At 54.9% G+C, this 24,237-nt stretch overlaps 5 protein-coding genes across 5 annotated transcripts; 2 read left to right on the forward strand and 3 right to left on the reverse strand.

Annotated features, from left to right (window-relative positions):
- Positions 1-83: 83 nt before the first annotated feature.
- On the reverse strand, positions 84-1,595 carry GMORB2_0198 (Helix-loop-helix DNA-binding domain; the record flags this gene model as incomplete). Its single annotated transcript, XM_035462184.1, has 1 exon — positions 84-1,595. The coding sequence occupies one exon, from the start codon at positions 1,593-1,595 to the stop codon at positions 84-86; it is 1,512 nt and encodes a 503-aa protein (XP_035325114.1).
- Positions 1,596-4,532: 2,937 nt separating this feature from the next.
- Positions 4,533-14,291, reverse strand: GMORB2_0199 (fermentation associated protein; the record flags this gene model as incomplete). The annotated part of the gene is made up of 1 exon (XM_035462185.1): positions 4,533-14,291. One exon carries the CDS (start codon positions 14,289-14,291, stop codon positions 4,533-4,535), a length of 9,759 nt encoding a protein of 3,252 aa, XP_035325115.1.
- Positions 14,292-15,173: 882 nt separating this feature from the next.
- On the forward strand, positions 15,174-17,031 carry GMORB2_0200 (Pfam:DUF300; the record flags this gene model as incomplete). The annotated part of the gene is made up of 3 exons (XM_035462186.1): positions 15,174-15,265; positions 15,336-16,515; positions 16,573-17,031. 3 exons carry the CDS (start codon positions 15,174-15,176, stop codon positions 17,029-17,031), a joined length of 1,731 nt encoding a protein of 576 aa, XP_035325116.1.
- Positions 17,032-17,291: 260 nt separating this feature from the next.
- GMORB2_0201 (Glycosyl hydrolase family 92) lies at positions 17,292-20,029 on the reverse strand (the record flags this gene model as incomplete). The annotated part of the gene is made up of 5 exons (XM_035462187.1): positions 17,292-18,183; positions 18,257-18,636; positions 18,723-19,199; positions 19,304-19,831; positions 19,934-20,029. 5 exons carry the CDS (start codon positions 20,027-20,029, stop codon positions 17,292-17,294), a joined length of 2,373 nt encoding a protein of 790 aa, XP_035325117.1.
- Positions 20,030-21,644: 1,615 nt separating this feature from the next.
- Positions 21,645-24,092, forward strand: GMORB2_0202 (uncharacterized protein; the record flags this gene model as incomplete). The annotated part of the gene is made up of 3 exons (XM_035462188.1): positions 21,645-22,230; positions 22,269-23,876; positions 23,992-24,092. The coding sequence occupies 3 exons, from the start codon at positions 21,645-21,647 to the stop codon at positions 24,090-24,092; spliced, it is 2,295 nt and encodes a 764-aa protein (XP_035325118.1).
- Between the last annotated feature and the right edge of the window lie 145 nt (positions 24,093-24,237).

Consider the following 24,237-nt stretch of genomic DNA (forward strand, 5'->3'; position numbering starts at 1 on the left):
GGGGGGTGAAATGTTTTGAGGAAAACAAAACAAAAGAGCAAGCAAACCGCTTCCCCCCACCCCCCACTTCTCTTCGTTGTTGTTCATAGCCCGATAGAAGCAAGTTGCTTCTCAAGGGCCTTATTGCCCTTGAGAAAGTCGTCGAGCCACTCGCCCGCAATGGAGAGCATAGTGCTCTTGCTGAACCCACCGCCTTTTAGGGCGGGAACAATCTCACACAGGTCGTCGAAGCCAACCTTGATGAGGGTGCGGCGCTTCTGCTCGCTGCGGATGTGGTTCTCGCGCTTCTGCTCCTCTGTGAGGGTTTCGCGCGACGAGACCTTGGCACCCGCGGCCGCTGCCGCTGCTGCGGCTCCGTTCACGGTGCCCCTGCGTTTCCTGGATATGCCGTCGCCGCCGGCGTAGGGTGACGACGGCTCAACCTTGGACTTTCTTCGTCGGTAGCCGGGCTTGGCACCGTTGCCGTTGCCGCTGCCGTTGCCGTTGCCGTTGGTGTCCGGCCCGTCGCAGTCTTCGTCGCCTGCTGCCCCTGCAACATCGTCGTCGCCGCCGCCGCCTTCACCTTTTATCCGGCTCTTCCTCCTCTTGCGCGGCGGTGCTTCCGGGTCTTCGGGTCCCTTTGATGGCATCGATGGTGGTGCGTGGTTGTCACTGTTGCTGTTATTTGTCGGGGGTGCTAGCCCGTGCTGTTGTGACAGTGGCGGCACCTGTCCGTGACCGTGACCGTGACCGTTGTTGGACGGGCTGCTGGGTCGCGTGCTGGCCGCACTACGGCTGACCTCTAGCGAGTCGAGCAGCTTGAGCTGCATCCGATGCATCGACTCGACGGTCTGCTTGTTGGCCTCGGGCATGTAGCCCTGGGTGGTGCTGAAGTTGGAGTCGGACCCCCACTGGAAGTCGGTGGGCAGTGAGCTCCTCGACGGCCTGCGCTGCTGCGTCGGGATGAACAGGTTCACGTAGTCGGTCGGCTGCTGCGTATCGCTAGCCTCCCTCCTGCCTTCCTCCTGGAACTCCTCTAGTGGCTGGTGGCGGAGGTGGCCTACAGGCACGGGAACCGCCGCCTTCCGCGACGATGTGCTTGCCTCGAACGCATGGGCTGACCGGTTGTTGCTGTTGTTGTTGTTGTTGTGGAGAAGCGTTGCTGCAGCATGGAGAACATCTTCCGAGGGGCCGTCGTGTGGACTCTGTTGATGCTGCTGTCCTTGTTGCTGGTGGTGGGGTTGATGATGATGGTGGTGTTGGTGTTGTTGCATATGAGTTGGGAATTGCGGCGGCGGAGGTAACATGCTTCCGGTCGAGCTCAACGTGTGGAAACCTGCCGATTCGTTCGAGTAATGCTGGCTTGAAGACGGCAGGGTCGGTGGCGACGGCTGGTCCTGGTGGCCGTACGAGGTCCCCACGCCCATGAACTGCGGCGGTAGGTCCATCCACTCACTGCTGAAGCTGAGACCTTCCCCAAAAGACGGTGCATTGTATTGGTCCGAACCCATGTGCACAAAGAAGTTGTCAAGGGTCTTGAACTCGACATCTGACAAGATCGGCATGCCTGGTGGAGGTGCTGGCGGGTCCATCGGCGGCGGTTGATTGGGGTCCATATTGTCTGCATATGTTTGTCAGCCATCTATCCGTTATTTCTTCTTATCGTTCTTCTTCTTCTTATCCTCCTGTGTCAGGTGTTCTCCTCCATATAAGAGAGACAACGCAAGAATAGTGCCTGGGTTGCCTTCCAGGTAGAGAGGGGGGAGAGCTTACATCCAAAAGGTAGGAGCGGATCCTCTTCGCCTTGCGGCGGCGACTTATCTATAGGCATTCCCAATGGATGGCGCGCGACAATCATGAGTGCAGAAGTGATTATTTCCTGTAGAAGGTGAAGGTGGTGAAGGGATCGTCAAGTCGTCAAGTTGGCGAGACGCATGAGGACAAAGCTGCATGGTAGTATCCTCCCACTCTTTTCCCCTCCTTTATCCTTCTTCTGATCCCACGCCCGCAACTTGTGGGAGTATGCTTATAACGGCCTTACCTTCCCCAAGGTCGACTAGGGAAGAAACGCGTCGGACGGTGATGTCGTGTGTGGAGATGGTGACGGTCTTGAATTTTGTCGTGTCGATCCCGGGTTGCAATATGAGTGGGCAGGTGAGACGTGTGTGTGTGCGCGCGCGTGTGTGTGTGTGTGTGCCTGGATCTGATCGATTCTGTTGGCCTCTGGTATTCAGAATTGACGCTCTCTTCCTTCTAGTCCGACGACACGAGGAACCAGCGGGGGGTGGGGTTGCGAGCCCGAGGACGAAGACGTTTGTGTGTGTGCGTGTGTGATTTCCCCCCCTGCCGATCTGTCGAGGGAGCGCGGAGTTACTCTATATGGAGATTCGGAGGAGCAGTGAAGCGGCGAGCATGTGCCAGAGTGGCTCGAGGCGGGGGCGCATAGGAGGTCGTTGCCGTACGTCGCAAAAAAATCACCCGACGCGGCGCGGGGAGGGGAGGTAGAGAGGATTGTAATCTCGGGCGCGAAAAGAAGGCGGCAAGAGATGGCCTGGAAAGATCAAGAGGAAGAAACGAGCCGCGTAGATGTCATCATGCCTGTCGTAGAAGATGGAGAGGCACAGAGGTGAAGAAGGTCAGAAGATGATGGGGAGAGGAAAGAAGGAGGAGTAGAACAGAAGGAAGAAGGAGAAGAAGAAGAAGAAGAAGCAACCTCGTCCACCTCCCTGGGAATCGATTCTGTCTGGTGTAAGGTAGGTAGGTATGTGCTAACAATGTACAGGCAAATAGTCGCATGCGCTGAGTGGTAGGAAGAGAGAGGGAAGGGAGAGAAGAAAGCGGAGTGTGGGTTATATACATAAAAGTACCGTCATGTAGCTCCAACTCTGATGAGTATGAGAAGTCGCCGTATTCTACGTCACGATACCTTCGAAGGTGGGGGACTATCAGTTTACCCGGTAGGTACTTTTTACATAAGGTACTTTTACATAAGAGCTCGTTCCCTACCCCCCCCCAAAGTTGGCCACGGACCGAGGGCGGGACAAGGTATCTATGCAAGTATCGGAGAATCACATGCTTTCCACTTTTTCCTCTTTTTTTTCTCAGTTTTTTTCTTTTCTTCTTTTCTTCGTCTCCTTCCTTGTTGCTGTTGTTGTCGTTATTGTTTCTCCCCCTCTAGTTAATTAAATACATCTACTTACTAAATATTATACTACTAGTATTATCACACTATCACTATCACATAATCTTCCCGCCCTCCTTCAAGACAACAGGTAGTGGCTGCACGCTCCGGCCCGTGGCTTCCACTAACAGAACCAAAATGATATTACACTATCACTCACTATTTACTTCCTGTATAGTATCATCAAGAAAAGGATACGACATATTCGATACGAACGACGTACGTACATGACAATAAACTCTCCCCTTCCACATCAAGCTCCCTTTTATATTATATATATATATATATATATATATGTATATTATATACACATATGTTCCCCTCTCTATCCTCCCTTTGAAACCTGTTAGTCACTCCCAGCCTCTCATCCCCCCCTCTCTCCTCGACCGAGTGTGCTTCCTGTCATCATGACTGATCAGTAGTGATCCCCGAGGTCTGGAACCAGGCAAAGAACAAGCCATGAACCCTAGGTCTCTCACTCTTTACCAAACGTGGAGACAGAACAAAACTCGTATATGTAAATCTCAAAGGCCGAAGTCATTCACGAAAGAATAATCCGCAATCAGAAATTGTCTGTTTTCTTCTTCTTTTTCTCCCCTTCATTCTGACAAGAAAAATGATGATGCGTAACGCGCGCCAATTACCCTCAACTCCCGCAGCCCATTACATCTACCCTAGACGATGAAGCATGTGAAGGTCGACATACAGTTGGGTAAGTGGAAGTGGACGTGATACGACGCCTAGACGGGAAGGCAGAAGGAGAAAGTCTGATATGAAGCCTGCCTGGCCATCCCGAATCTTGTTGCGACTGGTATCCGTGATTGGATCGGCCCTAGACTTTCGGTGCTACGTGCTGCTCGTGTTCCCCCTCCCCTTCTGTTGTGAGGTCATGGTATTCCGATAGGAGTTCAACAGACACGAGAAGAGAGGCCACGCGCCAAGGAGCTGTCTTACCCGCCACTGACTATATCGTGTTTGGCTCGTCAGAGGGGTCCGTCAGAGACCTGCCATGAAGAACTCGAGAAGCCATGTATTCTCTTTCCCTAGCCTCTGGTCGCATCGCCGACGGAAGGACACGGAATCGGTACTAGTATGCTCTTGACAGCTGAGCTTATCCTTGGTAAACGACTTTCAAGGCATATGTAGCTTTTGGTTACATGCTACATCTCTGTGTTGCGTGTATCTGTATCACTACAGTCTATAATGGTCTTCTATTGCTCCGTGTGATATTAGAAATACGCTTTGAATCTAAACATGGTCTACCAAGTATAAAGCCGCAAAGAGGGACAAGAAGAGAAAGAAGGAGAATAAGAAGAAGACGGCGACGATGATGGACGAGGAGAAGGAGGCAAGATGAAAAGGGAACCGCAAATCAGGTCACTCCCAAAATCTTAGCGTATGCATCTTCCACCTCGCCGGCCAGCTCAAGGAGTGACACAATGACAATCTGATGCGTCAGGTTCGGCAGCTTATCTCGGTGCAACCCGATCCACTCTAGGGGGGGTGTAGCCTCTCCCATATCCCTCAGCTGTGGCGTCTCGATGATCGGCGGCTCCAACGCTAGGTAGTTGTACTTGGACTGCGGGACGTTGACCTCTGCCGTGATCTTCTGCTGCCCTTGCTGCGTGCGCGCATCGGCGCTGGATCTACCGCCCGTCCCACCGTCTCGGCCCTCCCCGCCGCCCCCGTTGACGCCGCCACTGCCCCCCTCCGCTTCTGGAACGCCGGTAATCCTGACCGCTGTCATCGGTAACTCTCGCCCCCACGTCTGCTCCAGGGACTTGCGGTGCTTCGCCCACATACCCCGGATATAGCTGATGCGAGAGTAGTTCCACCCCACCTCCACCTTGCCCTCGAAGGCGCTCTTGAAGACGTAGTCGATGGCGCTGCTGTTCGGCTTCTGCCACGTCTCCATCACGGCCGACACTTGTGGCACCTTGAGGATGGTGCCCCCGCGTGACCCCGTCGCCCGCTGCACCACGTCCTCGACCGACGTCTCGCTCAGCGTCTTGGGCCCATCCGCGTTGCGCACCTCCGCAAGTCCTATCCGCAGCTGACCCAGCGTCATCTTGAGGATGCTGTGGATCCGACCCGTGTCCATGCTGGCCGCGAACCGCGCGTACGCGTTCAGTGCCTCAACCTTGAACACCTGGTTACCCGCAAACGTGCTCGGAAACACGCCAAGGTTGAGTGCCTTGAGCGTCACCACCACGTCAGTGTCCAGGGAGATGGGGGACTTGGTCTGCGCCTCCACTTCAGAAGACTCCGCTCCAGCCTCCCCAGCCACATCCCCCGCCATCTTGGATGCATCCGACGACGCCCGTTGTTGCTGCGGTGGCGCTGCGTGCCGTATCGTGCTAGACCGGCGCCGCATCAGCTTCTCGATATCCTTGAGAGATGACTGCAGGTTCTCCCTGCGTTCCTGGGCCAGCTTCTTGAGCGCCTGGTAGAGCGCCACAGCCTGCGAGGCCGAAGTTGTCGTGCCAAACACCTGCACCGCTTCACTATCGCAGATAGCCACCAGCCGGTCACCCCGGCCGCTCCGGCTCTCGCGGACATTATACATGAGGAACTCTAGCGTGCGGATGTCGGCTACTAGGAACGCCTGGTAATCAAATGCTGCCTTCAGGCGCAGGGCATTGAAGCCTAACGACGCCTGTACCATGGGAGTCTCGTTGAGTGCCTGCTCGCGCCTCGGCCATTGGATTGACGTACGCAGCCTGAAATCCTGAAGTGCCACAAAGCCACTGAGGCGGCCGCTACAGTCGACCCCAACCTTGTGGAAGCCCAGGCAGAGATTCTGCTCCCAACCAGATGTCTTCTTGGACGACACCCAGAAGTTGTGGATCTGAAACACCGACTTCCCGATCGCCTGGCCTAGATCCACTGCCACATCCAGCGCCGCTACCGATATGGTTGCTGTCCATGGGAATGCCGCCGTCGCCGCTACTTGCTGGTACCGCTGCACGAGATGAGCCTGCTGCAAATTCTCCATCGCCGGCTTCGCCACCGGTGCTGCGTTGCTCCGGCGCAGCTCCTCGGGGTACCAGATCTCCCGGAAGAGGAGGAAGTCCTGCAACTGCTTTGCATTCACCGATACCTTCATGGGACTGATGTTGAGGATGGCGGATAGGCCACTCGTGCCACTGACGTGTTTGCTGTTCATCAGGGATAGCGTCGCAGTCTCTATCTCGAAGCTACCCGTCGAATCCCTCGAATAGACGTGCTGCACGGAGGCCTGCAGCCCCGAAAATGTGCCAGAGACGGCAAAGAAGTTCCCGTGATCTGCCGACGACACCGTATTGACCGTGACGTAGATGCCATCGAAACGCGCCGTCGCAGCCACACGAGCGATTGGCTGACAGCTGAGCGAAAACTCCTGTCTGGATATACGCAGCGCAAGGTTCAGTCTCGCGCCGCCTAGAAAAGCGCTGGGATCCGTTGAGAGGATATTCTCATCGCCAGATTCGGCGGGCGTAGCCGAGTCCGGGCCTCCCGAACCCGCCTTTGGATTTGATTGCGCGTCCTCTCCCGCCGCCGGTTTCACCGTGCCATCGTCAACCCTCACCACCTCCTGGACACTAGCGACCATGTCGAGTATCAGAGGAACCACTGATGGGTACAGGATATTGCTTGACGCGTCAATCTTGACTTCCCCGGAAAGTGTTGGCGCGTCGTGCCCGTTGTCCTGAAACTCAAACTTCCAGGCCAATCCCGGGGATTGTAAAACCGCGCCACTACCGGAATCATCGGCGTTGAATTGTCCATATTTGCCAGCTAGTGACGGCCGGTTGATCTTGGAGGTTCTTGATGAATCGCTGAAATCTCTCTTGCTGGAAATGTGAACCACTGAGCCCGCAAAGTCGGCGTCGATAAGCAGATTCTCCAGACGCTTCTTGCCAAAGAGGTTCCAGGGGCGCTCCGTGTTTGACAGGCCCTCTTGCTTCTTAGTAGTCTCGTTCGTGAGGCTCCACTCAGTGGACGCTTCGCGAACGTTCTTGATCGACAGGGATATGGATTCTGCAAGGTTGGCCGCAGGCATGATAAACCCTGACGTGAGCCTGAGGTCCAGCGACTGGCCCACGGCCTGGAACGCCATGCGGCGAGCCGTCGGAGTAGAAACGTAGGCGATGTTGAAGATGACTTCTGGGAGGAGGGCCGAGTGCAGTGAACGGATAGTTTTGTCTTGCCCCAGGGGCACCGTCTGGAGTTGGAAGTCTTCGATGGTCAGACGTGCTGACTTCTTGGTTTTAGTCCCAAACTGTATGAGTTTGATGGACAGTGCCAGATCCTCCTTGCTGCTGCTGCGGTCGTCTCCGTCGCTGGCCACGTTCCAGCAGGCTCGGATGTTCTGCAGCTGGAAATGGTAGACCAGTGATGACAGAACCGAGTCTAGAATGTCCGCCTCTTCACTGGTAGCAGCATCACTGTCCTCCACCACGATGCGAGGTTTCGGTTGCCTAAGCTTTCGAAGGTAGTTCAGCTCCCGGGAAGTATCAAGATCCTTAATCTTCCCCCTGAGATAGGCGAGCACTACCAGCGCGGTCGATATAGTCTCTGGAGACAGGCTGATATCTAGGTCCGGACTCTTGAAATCAAATGCCCAGTCATCTTTCCCGTCGTCACTATGCTGAACGCCGGCTGAAACGGTCACCCCAGCACCGATTCGGCCGCACGACCGCATTGCATCTCGAGTGCCTCGTCGTATGTCCAGCGCGATCTGTTTGATGTTGACATGTACCTCGGGGTACTTGGAGATGGGTGCCGAAGCCTCGTGCCGGTTGCTTGACTGCAAGTACATCTTCTCCACGGAGAACAAGACTTGGGACACGGGTTCGACCCTGGAGGCGAGAGGTGTGATGGAAGATACTTGGAGACCAGCCAGAGTCAGATGTACGTTATACACAAGCTGTTCTGAGACAGATTCATCGGCGGGGTTTGCCGGCGAGGGCTTGCTTGGTGGCTCCTTCGTGCCAAAGACTTCGGCCGCATGCCTCTGTATCGTCCTGCTCTGTTCCTTCATCTCCTCAAGAGCACTGGATATCTGTGGCCGATTGAGAGCCCCGAGAATACTGTAGACAGCCGACGCATCCAGCTGTATCATTTCTACCGATGAGAGGATCGTAAGAATGTGCTCTGACTGCTGCATCTGGCTACTGATGCGACCATTGATGGGAGGTATCTGGAGCAGGGAAATCCTCCTCGGCTTATTGCGAACGTCGATTTGCATCTCATGCGAGTTCTCCTTGATGTCAAAGTCAAGTATGATTTCCCTCCCGTAGTTAGCCGCACATGCTGCACGCGCCACGCTTCCTGATATTTTATAGGTGAGCGATTGCAACAGCGGAACGCTGATGGTGTACTTGTCTAAGAACAGTGCCACATTGAACCTAAACGTTGATAGACGGTCCTTGATATTAATGGAATGCTTTGGCTTCTGCTCCTTCTTGGCTGGGAGTCTTTCGACGAGGTTGAGAACATGCGCGACTTCGTCTTTCAACAGCAGATCAAGAACCTCCATTAGGCCTATAGGATCCTCTTTGACTGCGAAGTTGAAGTCGCGACTGCTGGCAGTAGCCTTGACTGTTCGAATAGAGGCGTCGGAGGATTCCTGGAGCTCTTGTGCCACAAAAACCGTCGGGTCCACGAGTTGGAATGAGCTCATAGTCCGTGTATAACTCAGAAGATCAGATGTGACAGAGTTGCAGTTGAGAACCACATTCGACGAGATCGGCGCCTCTCCGTTGCCAGCATGCATGATGGCAGAGGCCTTGAAGTCACCAGTCACCGTATTAGACTTGAGATTGATCGTTTCAACTTCCAGAGATCCATGGGCCACCTCCACCACCAGGTGTAGATCCATAGGGTCTTTGGGCTGGTGCGTCGGCGCTGCTTCTGTTGCCCCCTTCGACTTTGCCGTAGTCGACACTTCGTAACCTGCATTTTCTTGACTGCGATTGTACAAGCGAAGGACATCATCAACGAGCTCACCCAGCTCCCAGTTGATATTGACGGCGGCCTCATCGCAGCAAATATTGAGAACAATGAGCGGCGCAGGCCCCTGGCTCCCGCTCAGGACTTGACTGTCAGGGCTTGGGATCTTCTTGTCAATCCTCGCAGCTATCTCCATGATCCCGACTTTGTTTTCCTTTGGGCCCGGGTCTAAGACAAACTGCAGCTCACTCAAGCTGCAGGCTCCAAGGAGGGCGTCCTGTGCCGCAGGAGCCTCGGGAGGATTGTCTGTGGGGCCAAAGACGCGTTGGAGCAAAAAGGAACCTCGGATATTCTCCAGATCCCATCCTCGCCAACGATGAAATTCCTCCTGGACAAAATCGACAGCATCTTCAGGAACTAGCGGGAAGTCGCCTGAGATATCATGCATAAATTCATTCCTTGAACGCGGGTCCATTGTACTCCAGATCTGGCGCAATCTCATAATGAGCTTCCACGAATCATACGTACGAAGATGATTCTGTACTGAGCGCAGGACGGCTGAGGGCCGAATCATGAAGGACGGGTCCTGCGTCGACGTTCCCTCTTTCAGCAATCGATAGGTGCAGTATTTGAGGCGCTCCTCGTGACGCCTGGACGTGTCTTCGATCAGTCGTCCCAATTCAGTGGCTAAGCGAGATGTCCGATGGATGAGGGAGGCCAGGTATTCGACCTTGCCCGAAGCAGAACTGCCAATGACGGAGCCAATGTCGACATCAAAATACGTCACTTCTTTAGCGCCCACAGAAACGGCGACATTGTCCACCCGGAACACCATGGCTGCCTGTGGCTTCTCGAGTGACGACAGCCTCTCAGAGGCCGAGACCTCAGCGGAGCCAAGCTGAAGGTAGAGTGACGTTTTGGAACCCACGGTCTCCTGATTCGAGGTGTCATCATGGCCCCTGCTTGTGCGGGTAACAAGGCCTAGCTTTGAGATTGAAAAGTCGTACTGATCTTCCTCCTGCTCAACTATGTTGGAAGAGCCGTCGATGGAAAATGAAGAGGTCAGGAAACGAATTCTAGCCTTTGGAAGCCTGATCATGAGGTCTGAAACGGACCCGTTTGTTGCCTTTTTCTTTGTCAAACTGGATATCTTTGATATGCAATTTTCCTGGAGAGAGTCCAGTATGTCCTCAGGCTCGACGGGCTGAAGAGCTGAGACAAGCTTCATTGCATATTTGATGGCCTCTGGCTTAATAAAAGCCGTGACGCCGGATGTGAATTCGATCAAGGTGCTCGAGTGAGCGTGGTCGTCGCTGAGTTGGTTTGGGTGGATATCTTCGAGCTGGGTTGCGTAGCCGCTCAGGAATTCATCTTCCTCATGGCCCACACTGCTGCCATCGTCGTCGTCTAATTGGGGTGCCTCCCGAGTATCCGGCTGAGCTCCTGCCAGAGCAAAGTGAGGTTCATAATACTGGCTAAAGAATGTCAAAGTAGGATGCTGGCTCTCTGCAACGCTGCCGTCGGCGCGTGCGCTATAGAATGATGAGCGGCAGTCAAAAGAGTTGGAGGCATCATCTCTGAAAGAGCTGCCGCGTGCCAGATCCGTAGGCCGTAAGCCGAATGTTGTTCTCGGATGACTTGATGAACGCCTCACACTGCGTGCGCTCGACCGAGACGAGAGGAACGACGTTTGGCGACGCAGATAATGTGACCTCCTAGAACTAGTAGCACTAGTCGTACTTCTGAAAGAGCTTCCGTCGCTTCCATTGTCAAGCAAGGGCTGCGGAGGAATCGGTACACCCTGAGCCGGCGGGTCCCCAGGCTCTGGCACAAACTCACCCGCATATTCCGGGATGATGAGGAATGGAGTGCGGTTCGTGCGTTGGTCCTCTCTCCGCACTAATTCCTGCTGAGTGTGGCGTTTTTGCGAGAAATGGAGTTTCCTCCCAACCACGGCAAGATGTACGTCTGTGTGCAGGTAGGCCTGGGTCTCCACTGGGCGTCCCGGGTGTGTCTTGTGTCTCGCCGCCGATTCGGAGTTCACGCATGATATCTGAATGTTGGGGATGTTGATATTGGCTCGGCTGGAGTAGTGCGAGCGGGCCCAGTCATTGGAGGATATTTCAATTGTGCCAGTTGACAGAAGAAACGCGGCCTCGTCTATATGAAGCCAGATGTTAATGGATTCAACAGCAACTCTTGCAAACGTCACATCGTCAAAAACGAGAGAGAAGTAGGGCACGAGTGCATTCTCGACATCATCAAAGGAGGACCCCAGAGCACCAAGTGTCCCGGCGAGCGCATGGATGAAATCCGAAATACACTCCCCCGACACTTTACCCACCGACACGTCCCAGTTGCACAAATAGGTGGGTTCCGTTGGTGGTATACCAAACAAGCGGTTTCCGAAGACTCGAATGCCATCTATGTAGAGCTGAGTGCTTGATGTCAAGCCGCCTGCCGAATCAACATCTGGTTCTGAGTCACTAAAAGACAGGTTGAGGGGGCTCAGGTCCACCTCCAAGTCCATGTAGTAGTTGGTGAATCGCAAATCGAGTGACAGGCTGGAGAGCTCGCCCTGTATATAGCGTTTGGGCGAATACAAGTTTGATGGGAGCATGAACTTGGGGTCGTTGATTTTGATGCTTAACATGACGTCCAAGTCATTGGATTTCTTGCTCGGCTGTCCAGTCCCTGCCTCGGCATCAGGGTTCTGCTCCTTGAGCTGGAGTTGTTCTTGGTACTCATCGAGGGTGCGGAAGTGAACGTGCTCGCCAAAATAATTATCCTTGAGCAGGAGGAAGTACCTGACGACAAAGCCGTACAGGTAGGTGTATAGCGAGTCGCCGTTTACGCTCAGAACCAGGGTATCCGTGTTCGCAGGTGATGTGGTTGCATGGTAATGGTAGCCACCCTCTACCACCAGGTTCTTCACCTGGCCCAACTCGCCAGAATGAGTAAAGGCAGCCTGTGTGCTCCATTGGGGCAAATGGAACGACAAGTCTACCCTGTCGCCGCGTATATCGAAAGGGATCGAGCTCTTTTCCGGTCGAAATGAGTCCAAGGCGATGGAGGTGCCCACGCATAACAGCGGGCTTGAAAGAATTATAAAGGAATTCTCGTCAAGAGCGCCTGGCTTGTCAATGATATTGGCCTCATTAACATTGACGAAAATCTTGGTGTTTTTCAACTGCAAGTTGAGGAGGTAGGTAAAGGGAACAAAGGTGAGGTAGTCTGATGGAGGTCCAGTGGTCCAGTCATCGATGAGGTCAATGAGTAGAAAAACGTGGTCGCGAAGGAGGTATAGTTCAAGATCGTCAAAATCAAAGTTGAAACGCCAGAGACGATGCGAGTTCCACGAAAGGGGGTTGGAGAGATCGCAACTCATGCGTTGAGGCCCGGATTTCCAGAGAATCCTCTGATTCACAACACTGCGTAATTCCGATCCTGAGAGATCAATGTTGAGTAAATTCTGGTACCCAGTTTCTGAAGCGAACATGTCCATATCGTAGGCAATTGTCGAATTTGCGAAGACTTTTGCCTCAAGCCAAGCAGCCGGTCGTTGCGGGCCAGCTTCTCCTTTGCCGTCTTTTGCTGCACGGCCCCGACGCTTTCGGCCGGCTCCAAGCTTGGGTTTCATATGCGTATCTTGGCCACGCCAGCGCCAGTTCTTTGACTGCTCTCGGAACGGGACCTTGACAGTCACAGTGTCTTCCAGCTCAATGAGGACTTTGAATTGAGTCGGAGCCCTCCATGACCCAGCTGGTATCGGTGTCGCCGCAGAGGCATCCTTGCATAGACTAGGAAAGAAGACGCGCTGAAGGTCGGCCCGTCGTCGATCAGCCCAAGGCCCATAGCTGACCGAACCTCCCTTGATGGAGAAGTCCATACCCCAGGCGGGAGCTTCTCCCCCATTCATATCGGTACGAAAGTCATGGCTCATATGGTGGGGTGCGACTTTCGTGACGGCGTCCCAGTAAACAGTCAGACTGGCAGCGGGGGAGTCTAGGATCGTGTTTTCGGCTGCGTACTCAATTGATGACCAACGAGCCTTATCGTCATTTTCTTGGTCGTCCAAATACCTTGACAGGCCCTGCCACTGCCCATCGCCAGGTATGCGCGAGGAAGGAGCCCCCTGAGAAGGCCCCGAATTCACTTGCATGGGGTTGAAAGGCCTTGCACGATGTAGCATCTTGCGCAAAAAGATGACGGTCTTGCGATAGCGGCGTCGGAAGAGGGTGGCTTTAGCAGCAGTCTGGACCGGGAGCTGGTTGCCAGTTGCACGCCCAGCTTGATCGCTCTTGAAGTCCTCGTTGTCCTTGAGCTCGATCACTGGGTGTTCGAAGTCGATTTTAAATACTTGACGATAAGGGTCGACAGTTTGAGTCTCTGATGCATCAATGTCGGCCGTCAGGTAGTCGGACTTGAATGTAAGGATGCCCTTGGTATTTTCATTTCCGATGACGGCTGCTGCCTTCTGACAGTAGATGTTAATAGGGAGGAGTTGGACGAGGAATGGCAAATCAGATCGCCTCCGAACCACGTCATCCTCTAAGGCGCTCCCTGAGCGAGAACTGGCACCGTCGCGGCTCTCTGGACTAGAGCTATCGTCGAGGGAGTGCTTCTCTGAGTCCCTGGTCTCGTTTTTGGCTCCGTTTGGCTCCCTAGTTAGCTCGGATGGGTCTCGGTGAGATCTTCGCGAGCGGAGACTCGGATTCGAATCATCTTTGGCTTCTGGGGCAAAGACATCTGCTGGCTGCAATCCTGGGTGGTCCGGCTTAGAGTCGGAGAGGCCTGCAAGAACCGAGTCGTAGGCGGGACTCCGATTGTAAACGAACCACTCGACGCCGATGAGGTTAACGCTGATGCGGCATGGACGTTTGGCGTTCTTATCTCTTCCTGGAACCGCACTCTCCTGGGGGCTGTCGGCAACAACGTCCACTTCTCGGACTCTCCTGAGCCAATATCGCCATGTTACGTAACCGTGTTGGACCAAGAAGGTCTCATTAGAGCCGTGGTACCGCAGGCCGTGGAAGAAGATTCGCCCTCCAAGTAGAGATATTTGTATTGCACCAATGTCAATCCATATCTTATGCTTGTGCCAGGACCATGTGCGGATTCCGTATGAGACTATCGAGGCGAAGAGTCGGTTGAAGTAGAGAAGGAAGAAAAATGACAAGGCTGCACTGAGCAGCATGAATATGAGGAATTTGCTAGATATATTGAGAGTGGTTAGATAGAGGTTTGTAGAAGATGGGGGTCTAGGTGTACATCATACTAGTTGAAATCCAGGTGCCTCTCGTCCCTGCCGACCAGGCCGTCGTGAACAACCATTGTCGTTGACATGGTGTTTGGCGGGTTCTTGGATGTCGAGGTAAGAAGAGGCGTCGCGCCAGTCGCGAGGGGTTCATCGATCAAATTCGGTGCTAGTCGGATGCATGTTTATGGCTGCATCACGTTCTAAGGGAGAATGCGACAGCGAAGCCTACTCCCTTGGTCTCGAGGACTTCGATTCGAGATGCAGTCGAAATGTGGCCGAGGAAGGAAGCTCCTTCTGTACTATCACGCGGTAGTGAAGTCGCGACTCTTCATCGTCACTGACGCACGCCGCTGGAGATCTAGGGGCTGTAGCGGTCAGTGCCACTGTAGCTGTATTTAGATCAACGCCCGCCTAACCTACAGCGACCTACAGTGCTCATGGCGGGGCTGAGCGAACTATTCCAGGGGGATAGAGGGGGACAGCTTCAGTGGTATCCAAAGCTCTCCAGGACTTAGAACGCCTGAAATGCGTCCGTTCAATGCCCTGTCGTCTCCATCGCACGGAAATTGCAGTGAATGCATTAACGGTAAACGTCACCGAAACTAGCCCGTGACAGGAAAATATCAAGTCATCTGGCCATCAGGCCGCCTCTCCATCCGTTCCCAACATATTGCTATTATATCATATTTCGACAAAGCCCAAGGCGTGTCACCAGATTCCCGACGACTCTTGGCCATGATTTAGTCCTCGAACCCCCCCTCCCCCCCCCTTAACCCGACATTTCAAGTTGGCCTGCTACTGCTGGTGCGCGTCGTCATCATGGCGGAAGGAGGTACAGGCCACAAGCTCACCTATGCCACAACGGTGGTGTCGGGCGTTGCATCCATCGTCGCAACCCTCATGTCCATGGTGTACGTCTCGTCATGACTGTCCGTCATCGGTGTGTATGCCCGACAGTGTAAGCTGACAGAGACTCCAAAGCTCCATCTGGCTCCAGTCGAAGAACTATCGCAAACCACTACTGCAACGCTATGTCGTCCGCATCCTCCTCATGGTACCCATATACTCGATCTCGTCATGGACGAGCATGGTTTCTCTAAACGCGGCCGCCTTTCTCGATCCCATCCGCGACATGTACGAAGCCTTCACCATCTACACCTTCTTCCAGCTCCTCATCAACTACCTGGGCGGGGAGCGGTCGCTTATCAACATGACCCACGGAAGAGCCCCCGTCCAGCACGTCTGGCCTCTTAACCAGGTGCTGCCCAAGGTCGATATTTCCGACCCGTATACATTCCTATCGATCAAGCGTGGTATCTTGCAATATGCGTGGCTGAAACCCATTCTCGCACTTGCCGCCATCATCATGAAGGCCACTGGCACATATCAGGAAGGCTATATTGCAGCTACCTCTGGCTATTTCTGGAGTGGCATCATCTACAACGTCAGTGTCACTGTCAGCTTGTACTCTCTGGGCCTTTTCTGGGTCTGCATGCACCACGACTTGACGCCCTTCAGGCCCATGCCCAAGTTCCTGTGCATCAAGCTCATCATCTTTGCCTCCTACTGGCAAGGCTTCTTCCTGTCCATCTTAGTCTGGCTGGGTGCAATCCCCGATGATGTGCCGGAGTATACCCCGGACAACATTGCTGCTGCCATCCAGGATGCCCTCATCTGTATCGAGATGCCCATGTTCGCCGTCGCCCATTGGTACGCCTTCTCATGGCATGACTTTGCTGATAACAACATATCATCGGCAAGACTTCCCGTCGTCCATGCTTTCCGCGATGCCTTTGGCATTCGGGACCTCATTGAAGATTCTAAGGAGACATTCAGGGGTGACAACTATGGCTACCGTATTTTCGACTCCGGAGACAAGGTCATGGCCCACGAGGACTCCAAGTCCCGCCTGGCGAGGCTCCGTGAAGGCATGCGGTATGAGCGAGGAGGCAAAGGGAAGTACTGGATTCCCAAGCCTGGTGAGACGAGTACGACGACGCCGCTCCTGGGGTCCGGCAATGGGGCTGCAGGATCCAGTAGAAGCGCTCCGCTGGACTATTCCAATGATAGCATCCACGGGACCTTTGATGAGCCTGTGTTAGACCCAGAGGAGGATCGCATGTATGATGCTGCGCGAGAGTTGGAATACGGTGATTGGAATGTGTGTATGCTGCCAAATCCTACGTCTCAAACAGACTAAACTAACATCCACTCACAGTACCCCGTCATCACGGCCAATGAACCTCTAGGGGAACGCTACCTGTCGTCTGCAGGAAATTTTGGTGTCAGAGCCCCCAGATACCCATCACCGCAGCTGCGGACTTCTACAACAAGAAAGACTCCCTCCCCAGGTTCACAGCTTGCCGGTGGTAGCTCTAATTCTATCACAGCTGTTCCGGTGAAGAAAAAGGCGAAGAAAAGCAAGCAAGCAAGCAGGAAGGTTGTCAATGACGTCGTCACCAGTCCCAGTCCGATTATGGAGTCGCCAGCGTCACCGGCATTGGCATCCCCCTCCATCGAAGAAGGCCCTTCAATAGCCGAGGCCACGCCTTGGGCGTCATCCGAACAGGTTCAGGCCGAAGAGGAAGAACGGAGTAACTACGGCGTATCGGGATACCAAGTGGCGAATAGCGATGAATTCCGCAATGTCTGGGGAGGAGAAGAGCCGACCAAGTAGTACTGTGAAGTGGCTGAAAAAATGAAACAAATCTATCATATGCCCTGCAATTCTTGGAGCGTTTGGCATAATAGCGTGGAGTTACAAATAAATTACTATACAATTCGGGGGGGTTTTTTTTTCAACCAAATGCTGTCAGGGCGAAAAGGAATCTACTATGTACATACAACGAAACACCATTCCCTCCTGCTCGCGTACACACGAACACTCTGGTGCTATTGCTCTAATACCGCTTGCGTCTTTCCAAGATCCAGATGTAGTCATTTGGAAGAAGACCAAGACGAGACGAGCTTACGGGACTCCTCGCGGGATAAGGAAGCAGGGCTGGCAGGGACAGGACCAGTGGTCCAGTTGGCAGGCGTGGCACCGAGGACGAAGTCGAGTGAGCCTCCGTTGGCGAAGACGTCGTCCCACGTGAGCCATGACTTGTTCCAGGCTATGCCGTTGACCTCGAGACTCTGGACGTAGAATTCGGCCTCGCTGCCGCCCTTGGTAGTGACCTCGAGCTTCTTGCCGGCCCCGAGATCGATGGTGAGGTCGGAGAACCAAGGGGAGCCGATGTAGAAGTAGGGCTGGCCGGTCATGGGGTACAGGCCGATCATGTTCCAGAGGAGCCAGGACTCCATGGCCCCGGCGTCCGAGTTCCCGGGGAGGCCGGCCGGGGTGGGCGCATAGTAGGATTTGGCGACGTGGCGGCTGCGCTGGACGGACAGGTCCTGGCGGTTGGCGTAGGCGTACAGGTAGGGGGTGGTGAAGCTGGGCTCGTTGCCCGGGTTGAAGATCGTGTAGCCGTACTCAGCATTGTCACTGACCATGCCCTCCTTGAAGGTGAGCTCGAGACGCTCGACGAACTTGGCCGCGCCGCCGACATAGTCGACAATGGTGCCGACGTCGTGGTGCGCGTTGAACGAGTACTCCCACGGCTTTCCCTGGTAGTAGGCATCGGTCCAGTAGCAGCCGCCACAGTTCAGGGGGTCCTGGCTGATGAAACCAGTCTCATCACGGGGGCCGACGAAGCCGCTCACCCCGTTCGTCGTCATGTTCTCGTTCCAGTGGTTGCGCCAGTTTTGAGACCGCTTGTAGTACTTGTCGAAGTCGTCATCGCGACCGAGGCCGGCGGCCACAATGGCCAGGGAAAAATCGTTGACGGAGCTGTGTGCACGGCAAGTGTCAATGAGAAGCAAAGGGGATGAAGAGGGCCTAAGGAAAAGGGGCTTATGCTTACTACTCCACGGCCCTGCTGACGGAACGACCGAAGCGAGGGGTGATGTAGCCCAGGCTAAGCCAGTCGGGCAGAGCGCTGCGTCCCTCCTTGGTCGAACCGGACAGGTCGCGCGCGTCGTTGTTGTTGACGGGCACGACCTCGGCGTTCTTGACCATGGCAGAATAGGCGTCGTCCCAGTTGACCTTGCCTCTGACGCCTTTGATGAAGGCGTCAGCGAAGACGTTGTCGCCGTTGCTACCGCCCTGGACGGCGCCGTTGCTGAAGGAAGACCTCGCGTCGGACACCCATCCGGTGTGGCGCCAGGCGTCGATCATAGAGCGGATGAACTCCTCGTAGTACGTGGGTTGGATAATGTGGAGGAGCGGGGTGAGGGAGCGGTACTGCGATGTTGACATGTGAGCTTGCGGTATCCTTTACTGGTGGTATGTAGTCTTAGCACTCCGTCTGGGGGGATGATTGAACGTACAATGTCCCAAAAGGTAAAGATGTCGTCGTAGTAGGGCTCATCCGACTGCCAGAGAGGATTCTCGCCCGTCTTGTTGGTGGGGAGAAGGTGCATAAAGTAGAGGGCCGAGTAGAGCTGGTTGAGCTTGGTGGTGTTGGTCTCGGTGGTGATGACCTTGTTGAAGACCTGCGTGTTCCAGGCTGCCTTTGTGTCGTCACGAACCTCGGAGAGGGTAGCCTCCGCAGGGATCTCGTCTTCGACATTGCGGCAGGCCTGGTCCGCGGAGATGAAAGAGACACCAACTCTGGATGCAACGGACACCGTCTTGAAGGTGAAGACGACGCCAAGACGAGCAGTCTTTGACGTGTAGGTCGGCTTATCGGAGTATTCGACGAGGGTGTCCGAAGTCATGTCCTGGCCGATGAAGGTCCGGTACGTAGCAGGCTGATTAAACTTGCCGCAAAAGTATACGGTCCAAGGGGCAGCACGATTCCAGCCCTGTACATGTATGTACGTCAGCTACGGACACCATCCTCCCTTCCCCCCCTTTTTCGGGAACGATATGGAACAGGGGGTCAGAGCCAGAGCAGTAGGTTACTCACATTATCGTAGGTTCCATGCCCAGTATAGTACAGGTTTCCAGAGCCGTCGCTGGTATCTTCGTGGACGGAGATGTTGCCGCCCAGGAAGTGCTGCTCGAGGCCTTGGCCACGGTACGAGGACAGAACGTGCGAGACGTCGACGAGGATATTCTTGGTTTGGTTGGTAGACGGGAAGGTGTAATTGTAGATGCCGGCCTTTCCCGTGGCAGCCATCTCGAGGATCGTCCCGGAGCCCAGCGAAGCCTTGTAGTAGCCGACCTCGGTATAGTCGCGGGCGGCCCGCGTGTCGTTGATGGCGTCGCTGAGGGGGTTGTCGATGCTGCCGACAACAGGCATCTGGGACACGACACCGTACTTGGGGGCACCGCCAGTGCCGCTCTCATGTAGCATGGTAAACCCGGTGAACTTTCCGTCCTCCTTGTAGCCCGAGTAAGCGTCGAATCCATTGTACAGGTCAGGGCCTAGCTTGACTATACCCAGAGGTCGGGCAACGCCAGGGAATGTATTTCCGTTCTTGATGGATCCCGTCTACAACACACAGAGATTTCGGAACAATGGTCAGTCTTGGGTCAATCAACGGAGACCGAAGGAGGTGCCGCCACGTCAGGGCGCAACCTGTTCATCACTCACATCGGTCAGGGCATACTGGGACAGGTCACCATGCTCGGCTGCCTTTGCCGTCGCAAACGACATCGCGAGGCTCAACAGAACGTTGTTGGACCACATTCTTCTCGACGGGAACTGACACAGGCATATTCATACGACGAGCAGCCGATTGTCGACATGATGGAATCGCCAGTTGCAGCAAACGGGTTTCTTTTTTATAACATCACTACATCCATAATGGGCTACTGCCCGTTCCCCCGAGGCAGAGACAGCCGCCCGCTGCCCTCCTCAGCAATGCCTTCCTTGGCTTGGCGGGGGAAGAACGAGAGAACTTTCAGCTTCCAAGTGAAAATTGCTCATTGTCCAACGTGCAGGGGATGGAATGATGAGTGGTTCAAACAGAAAGCCATAGGGGATCCCGTGGGTCGTGTGGGTCGACCATTCGCGAGATTGACCAGGACGATCCGGGGTGCGCATGTAACTTCAGGTAGCAGGGGTACTACGGAGTATTACTGATACTAATGTTCAATCCCTATGTACGAGTAGTTAGATATACGAGGCTGGGGATTGTACGTGTGTTTTTTTATAGGAACCGTATTGAGGAGAAGCTACAGAGGTATATTTGGTTACAGCAATGATAGTATGCAGAAGCGGCCGGCTTGTTTTCGTCTCGTTTGATGTTGCTAATGATACCAAGAGCCAAGGCTGATGGTGGTGTGATGGTGTTGCGGAATTCAGGGAAGATTTGGATTAAGGGCGGAGTGATGGCATGGCTGTTCTGATTACTCACTATTTGCTTCCCTTTAATCGTACGAGTACTAAAATAGTTGGTATTACTACTCGAATAATACTGTGTACTCTACATATCACGACGTGTATCAAACACCAGCAACAGGGGGCTAAGACTTGGTTCGCTACGAATGGGGAAGGTATTGGTACGGCACGTTTGCTTCTAGCTGGGTATTGGTCTTGACATGGGCTGGGCAGTATATCGGCTTTCTGTGGGTACAGAGGAACAGCTTCCTTGTAATAGATGGACGAACTATTTCCTGTATGAAACCATGCACATCGAAATCGATGGGTTGCTTGCATCAGTAGTCAGGAACGGTCGCAGTAGAACGTCGCAAGAGTCGTATCGCGTATGCAGGCGGTTGGCGGTTGTCGTTGTGGGTCTGTCTGTCTGTCTGTCGATTTGATTGATGGTGGCACTTTCGCATCACTTTTGAGGGCGTCGAAAAGTTCATTCCCATCCGTATTCATACCTGTAAGGAATTGAATCTAGAATGTACGGAGTACATGAGGGGATTTGCAAGGGGAATTTGTGGGCGTCTGATAATTACGCCAGCCCTATTTAGTTATTTTGCGGAGAAACTTCGCTATCTGCCTGTGCCTGATGCCCGTAAATCTCACCAATGGGATCGTCTCGCATTCGCATCCGAAGTAAGAGCGCGGCGACCGACGGCTAACGTAAGAATATTAATCCGGCGGTCAGCCTACATATAATTTTGTCCAGGCGGTGTGAACAATTTCGTCGGTGAAGGAGGGCAGAATTTCTACACCATCGCCATTGATTCAACCATCCCACCTTTCAAGCAAAGAAATAGATCTCCCTCGTTCCTCGACGTGTTGCTTTGGGCCAGAGCACCCACCACCTCCCCCCCTCGCGGAGGCCACGAGTGACTATCTTACTGGAGGAAGAAGAAAAGCCAGACATCTGTCCTCCCCTCCCGTCGCAATGGGTCGCAAGCCGAACCCCCTCATCCTCGAATACTTCGTCCGCGGGCCCAAGCTCAACGACAACAGCAATCGGTACCCTCACACCTGCAAGCAGTGCGGCGAGAATTTCCCCAAGGGCCGCATAGACAGTCTGACGACGCACATCACAAAGAAATGCCCTGCCATCTCAGATCCGGATCGCATGCGCGCCTGCCTCGAGCTGCATGGCATCACCAATGCGAGAGCTGCGGCTGCGGCAGCCGGCGGTGGGCCTGACCGGAATGGGCTACAGTCCGCCACCTCGCGCCAGGTACAGAACCTGCCTCAGGGATGGAGTGCCCTCGAGACGCTGGCCGAGGCCTCGCGTCAGGTTGATCTCAACGAGAACAGCCGTGGCGGTCCCAAGGCGTCTTCTCCCTCACATGAGCTACCGAGCCCCACCAGCCCGACCCTGGTCAATGGTGGGGACCCTGCCAACGCCGACTTCAACGCCGACCGCCTCGAGATGCAGGAGCAGTTCACCCTCGATAACCCTCCGGGATCCTACTACGGGCGCGTGCGCAACGGGAGGAAGGGTGAAGACCACCGCCCTACCATGGCAATCCGTTGGTTGACAAGCAAGCTGACACCCTCTTTTCGGCAGATGAAACTCCACCTCCGGCTGGTCTGACCCCCGAGGAACGATTGCAGGCGCTGCTGCCGGGAAGTACCTCGTCCCCGGATGCGTCAAACATTTCGGTTGCTGTTGCTGCCACTGCGCGACTGAACCCATCGTTCCTCGATCCCCAGCTCGTCGAGGAAGACACTCCCATGCACGAGGCGACTCCAACCCCGGCAGAAGAACCGCAGGTCGTGGACACGGCGCCGACGGCAGATTCGACGATGCACACGCACACGCCCACGCCCACGCCCACGCCTGCGCCTGCGCCCACGCCCACGCCTGGACCGGAACTCAGTCCGGTCGTCGCCTCTCAGCAGCCGTGGGGGGAGATGACGTACCTCGCCGAGGCACCAACGCCCAATCCCATAATGACCGAGGCGCCGCCGATTGCCCCGATGCCCATGAGCCGCGGTGGCATTCGGATGGACACGAGCGACGGATCGATAAACGGTCGGCCGCGGCACTCTCGGGCGCGGTTCACCCCCGCACGGCGGAAGGAAGTGCAGGAGGTGCGCAAGATTGGCGCATGCATTCGGTGCCGGATTCTGCGCAAGAATTGCGGGCGGGGCGACCCGTGCGATACATGCCGCAAGGTGCTCTCGCCGCGTGTGTGGCGGACGGGATGTGTGCGGACGCGGCTCCACGAGCAGCTAGACCTGTACTCTGCGGGCGTCCAGGTGGTGCTATCGCAGAACAGGATCAACCTCCTCAAGGAGCAGATGCGGCCGTTCAATGACGGGACGACGATTCAGGTGACGCACTTCCCGGACACAGACATGTACATCAGCGCGCCGACGCTGGTGGCCATGCTGGAGCCAAGCGAGGCGCAGGCGGCGGCGCGCGACAGCAAGGAGCCTTTCCACCAGGTCATCATGATCGACCAGGAGGCCAAGGACATCCCCGATAAGATCGAGCAGTATATGCGAGCGGCGCTCCCGCTACTGGTGGAGCGCGAGGTGTCCAACTTCATGCGGGTGACGCTCCAGGCAGCCCGGCAGCGCCTGGCCGACAACGAGGGCGGTAGCGGCGAGAGCGGCGACGGCCTCCTCGAGAAGGCCCTCGAACTGTGGGGCCTGGTCGAGATCATCGACCGCGAGCGCCAGTGGACCTTCCTCGAGAAGCCCGGCGCCGAGGGCGAGGAGCCACGCCTGATCCGCGAGTCGTCGCAGGGCGGCGGCAACGACACCGACATCTACACCATGATCTGCATGCAGCTCAACGCCGCCGCCGAGCGCAAGGCCAACAACACGTCCAAGGCCCTCCTCAGCCTCATGCACCGCCTTCTCCAGGACAGCAAGGCCCGCATCGACTTCAACATGTTCCTCACCGCCCTCATCTTCCTCAACTGCGTCGAGAAGTCCACGTGGGCCTTCAAGGCGTGGGAACAGCAGCACCTGCGGCCCGGGTGGCCCCTCGAGAGGGACCCCAGCGCCTTTACGCAGCAGGGCGCCAACCTCGCCGGTCTGCTCCGCATGCTCCTGGGCATCCGGAAGGCGATGCCCCACACCGCTCGTAGTGATAAAGGGAAACTTATCGCTACAGACGACAATCCCGAGATTGTTGCTTTTTTCAACAGCCTTGACCTCGACTGTACGTATCTTCTTCCCTCCTCTTCCCTCTCTTTCCTCTTTTTTTGCAATTCATGTTATATCTTGTTCTTTATTTGTCCTTTCATGTTTTCAGTATAAAGCCTGACTTGTTATAGATGACGCCGTGGTTTCTCAGCAAAGAGACACACAATTCTCACCCCTAGACTCGCGATCCCTCGAACTCACCTTTTGCTCTTCTCTCCTCCTACCGAATTGAAGGACGCGATCGGAGATTTCCACCCCTCTTTCAAGAAAAGAAAATGTTGTCAATCTGACTGACAGATGTTCCTTCCTCCCCTCCTAATGTATTAACGACTGAATGCGCGCATGAGATATACACATCCAATCTTTTTTTTTTTTTG

This window comes from Geosmithia morbida (genome assembly GCF_012550715.1).
Source record: "Geosmithia morbida isolate 1262 chromosome Unknown scaffold_0, whole genome shotgun sequence".
NCBI lineage: Eukaryota > Fungi > Ascomycota > Sordariomycetes > Hypocreales > Bionectriaceae > Geosmithia > Geosmithia morbida.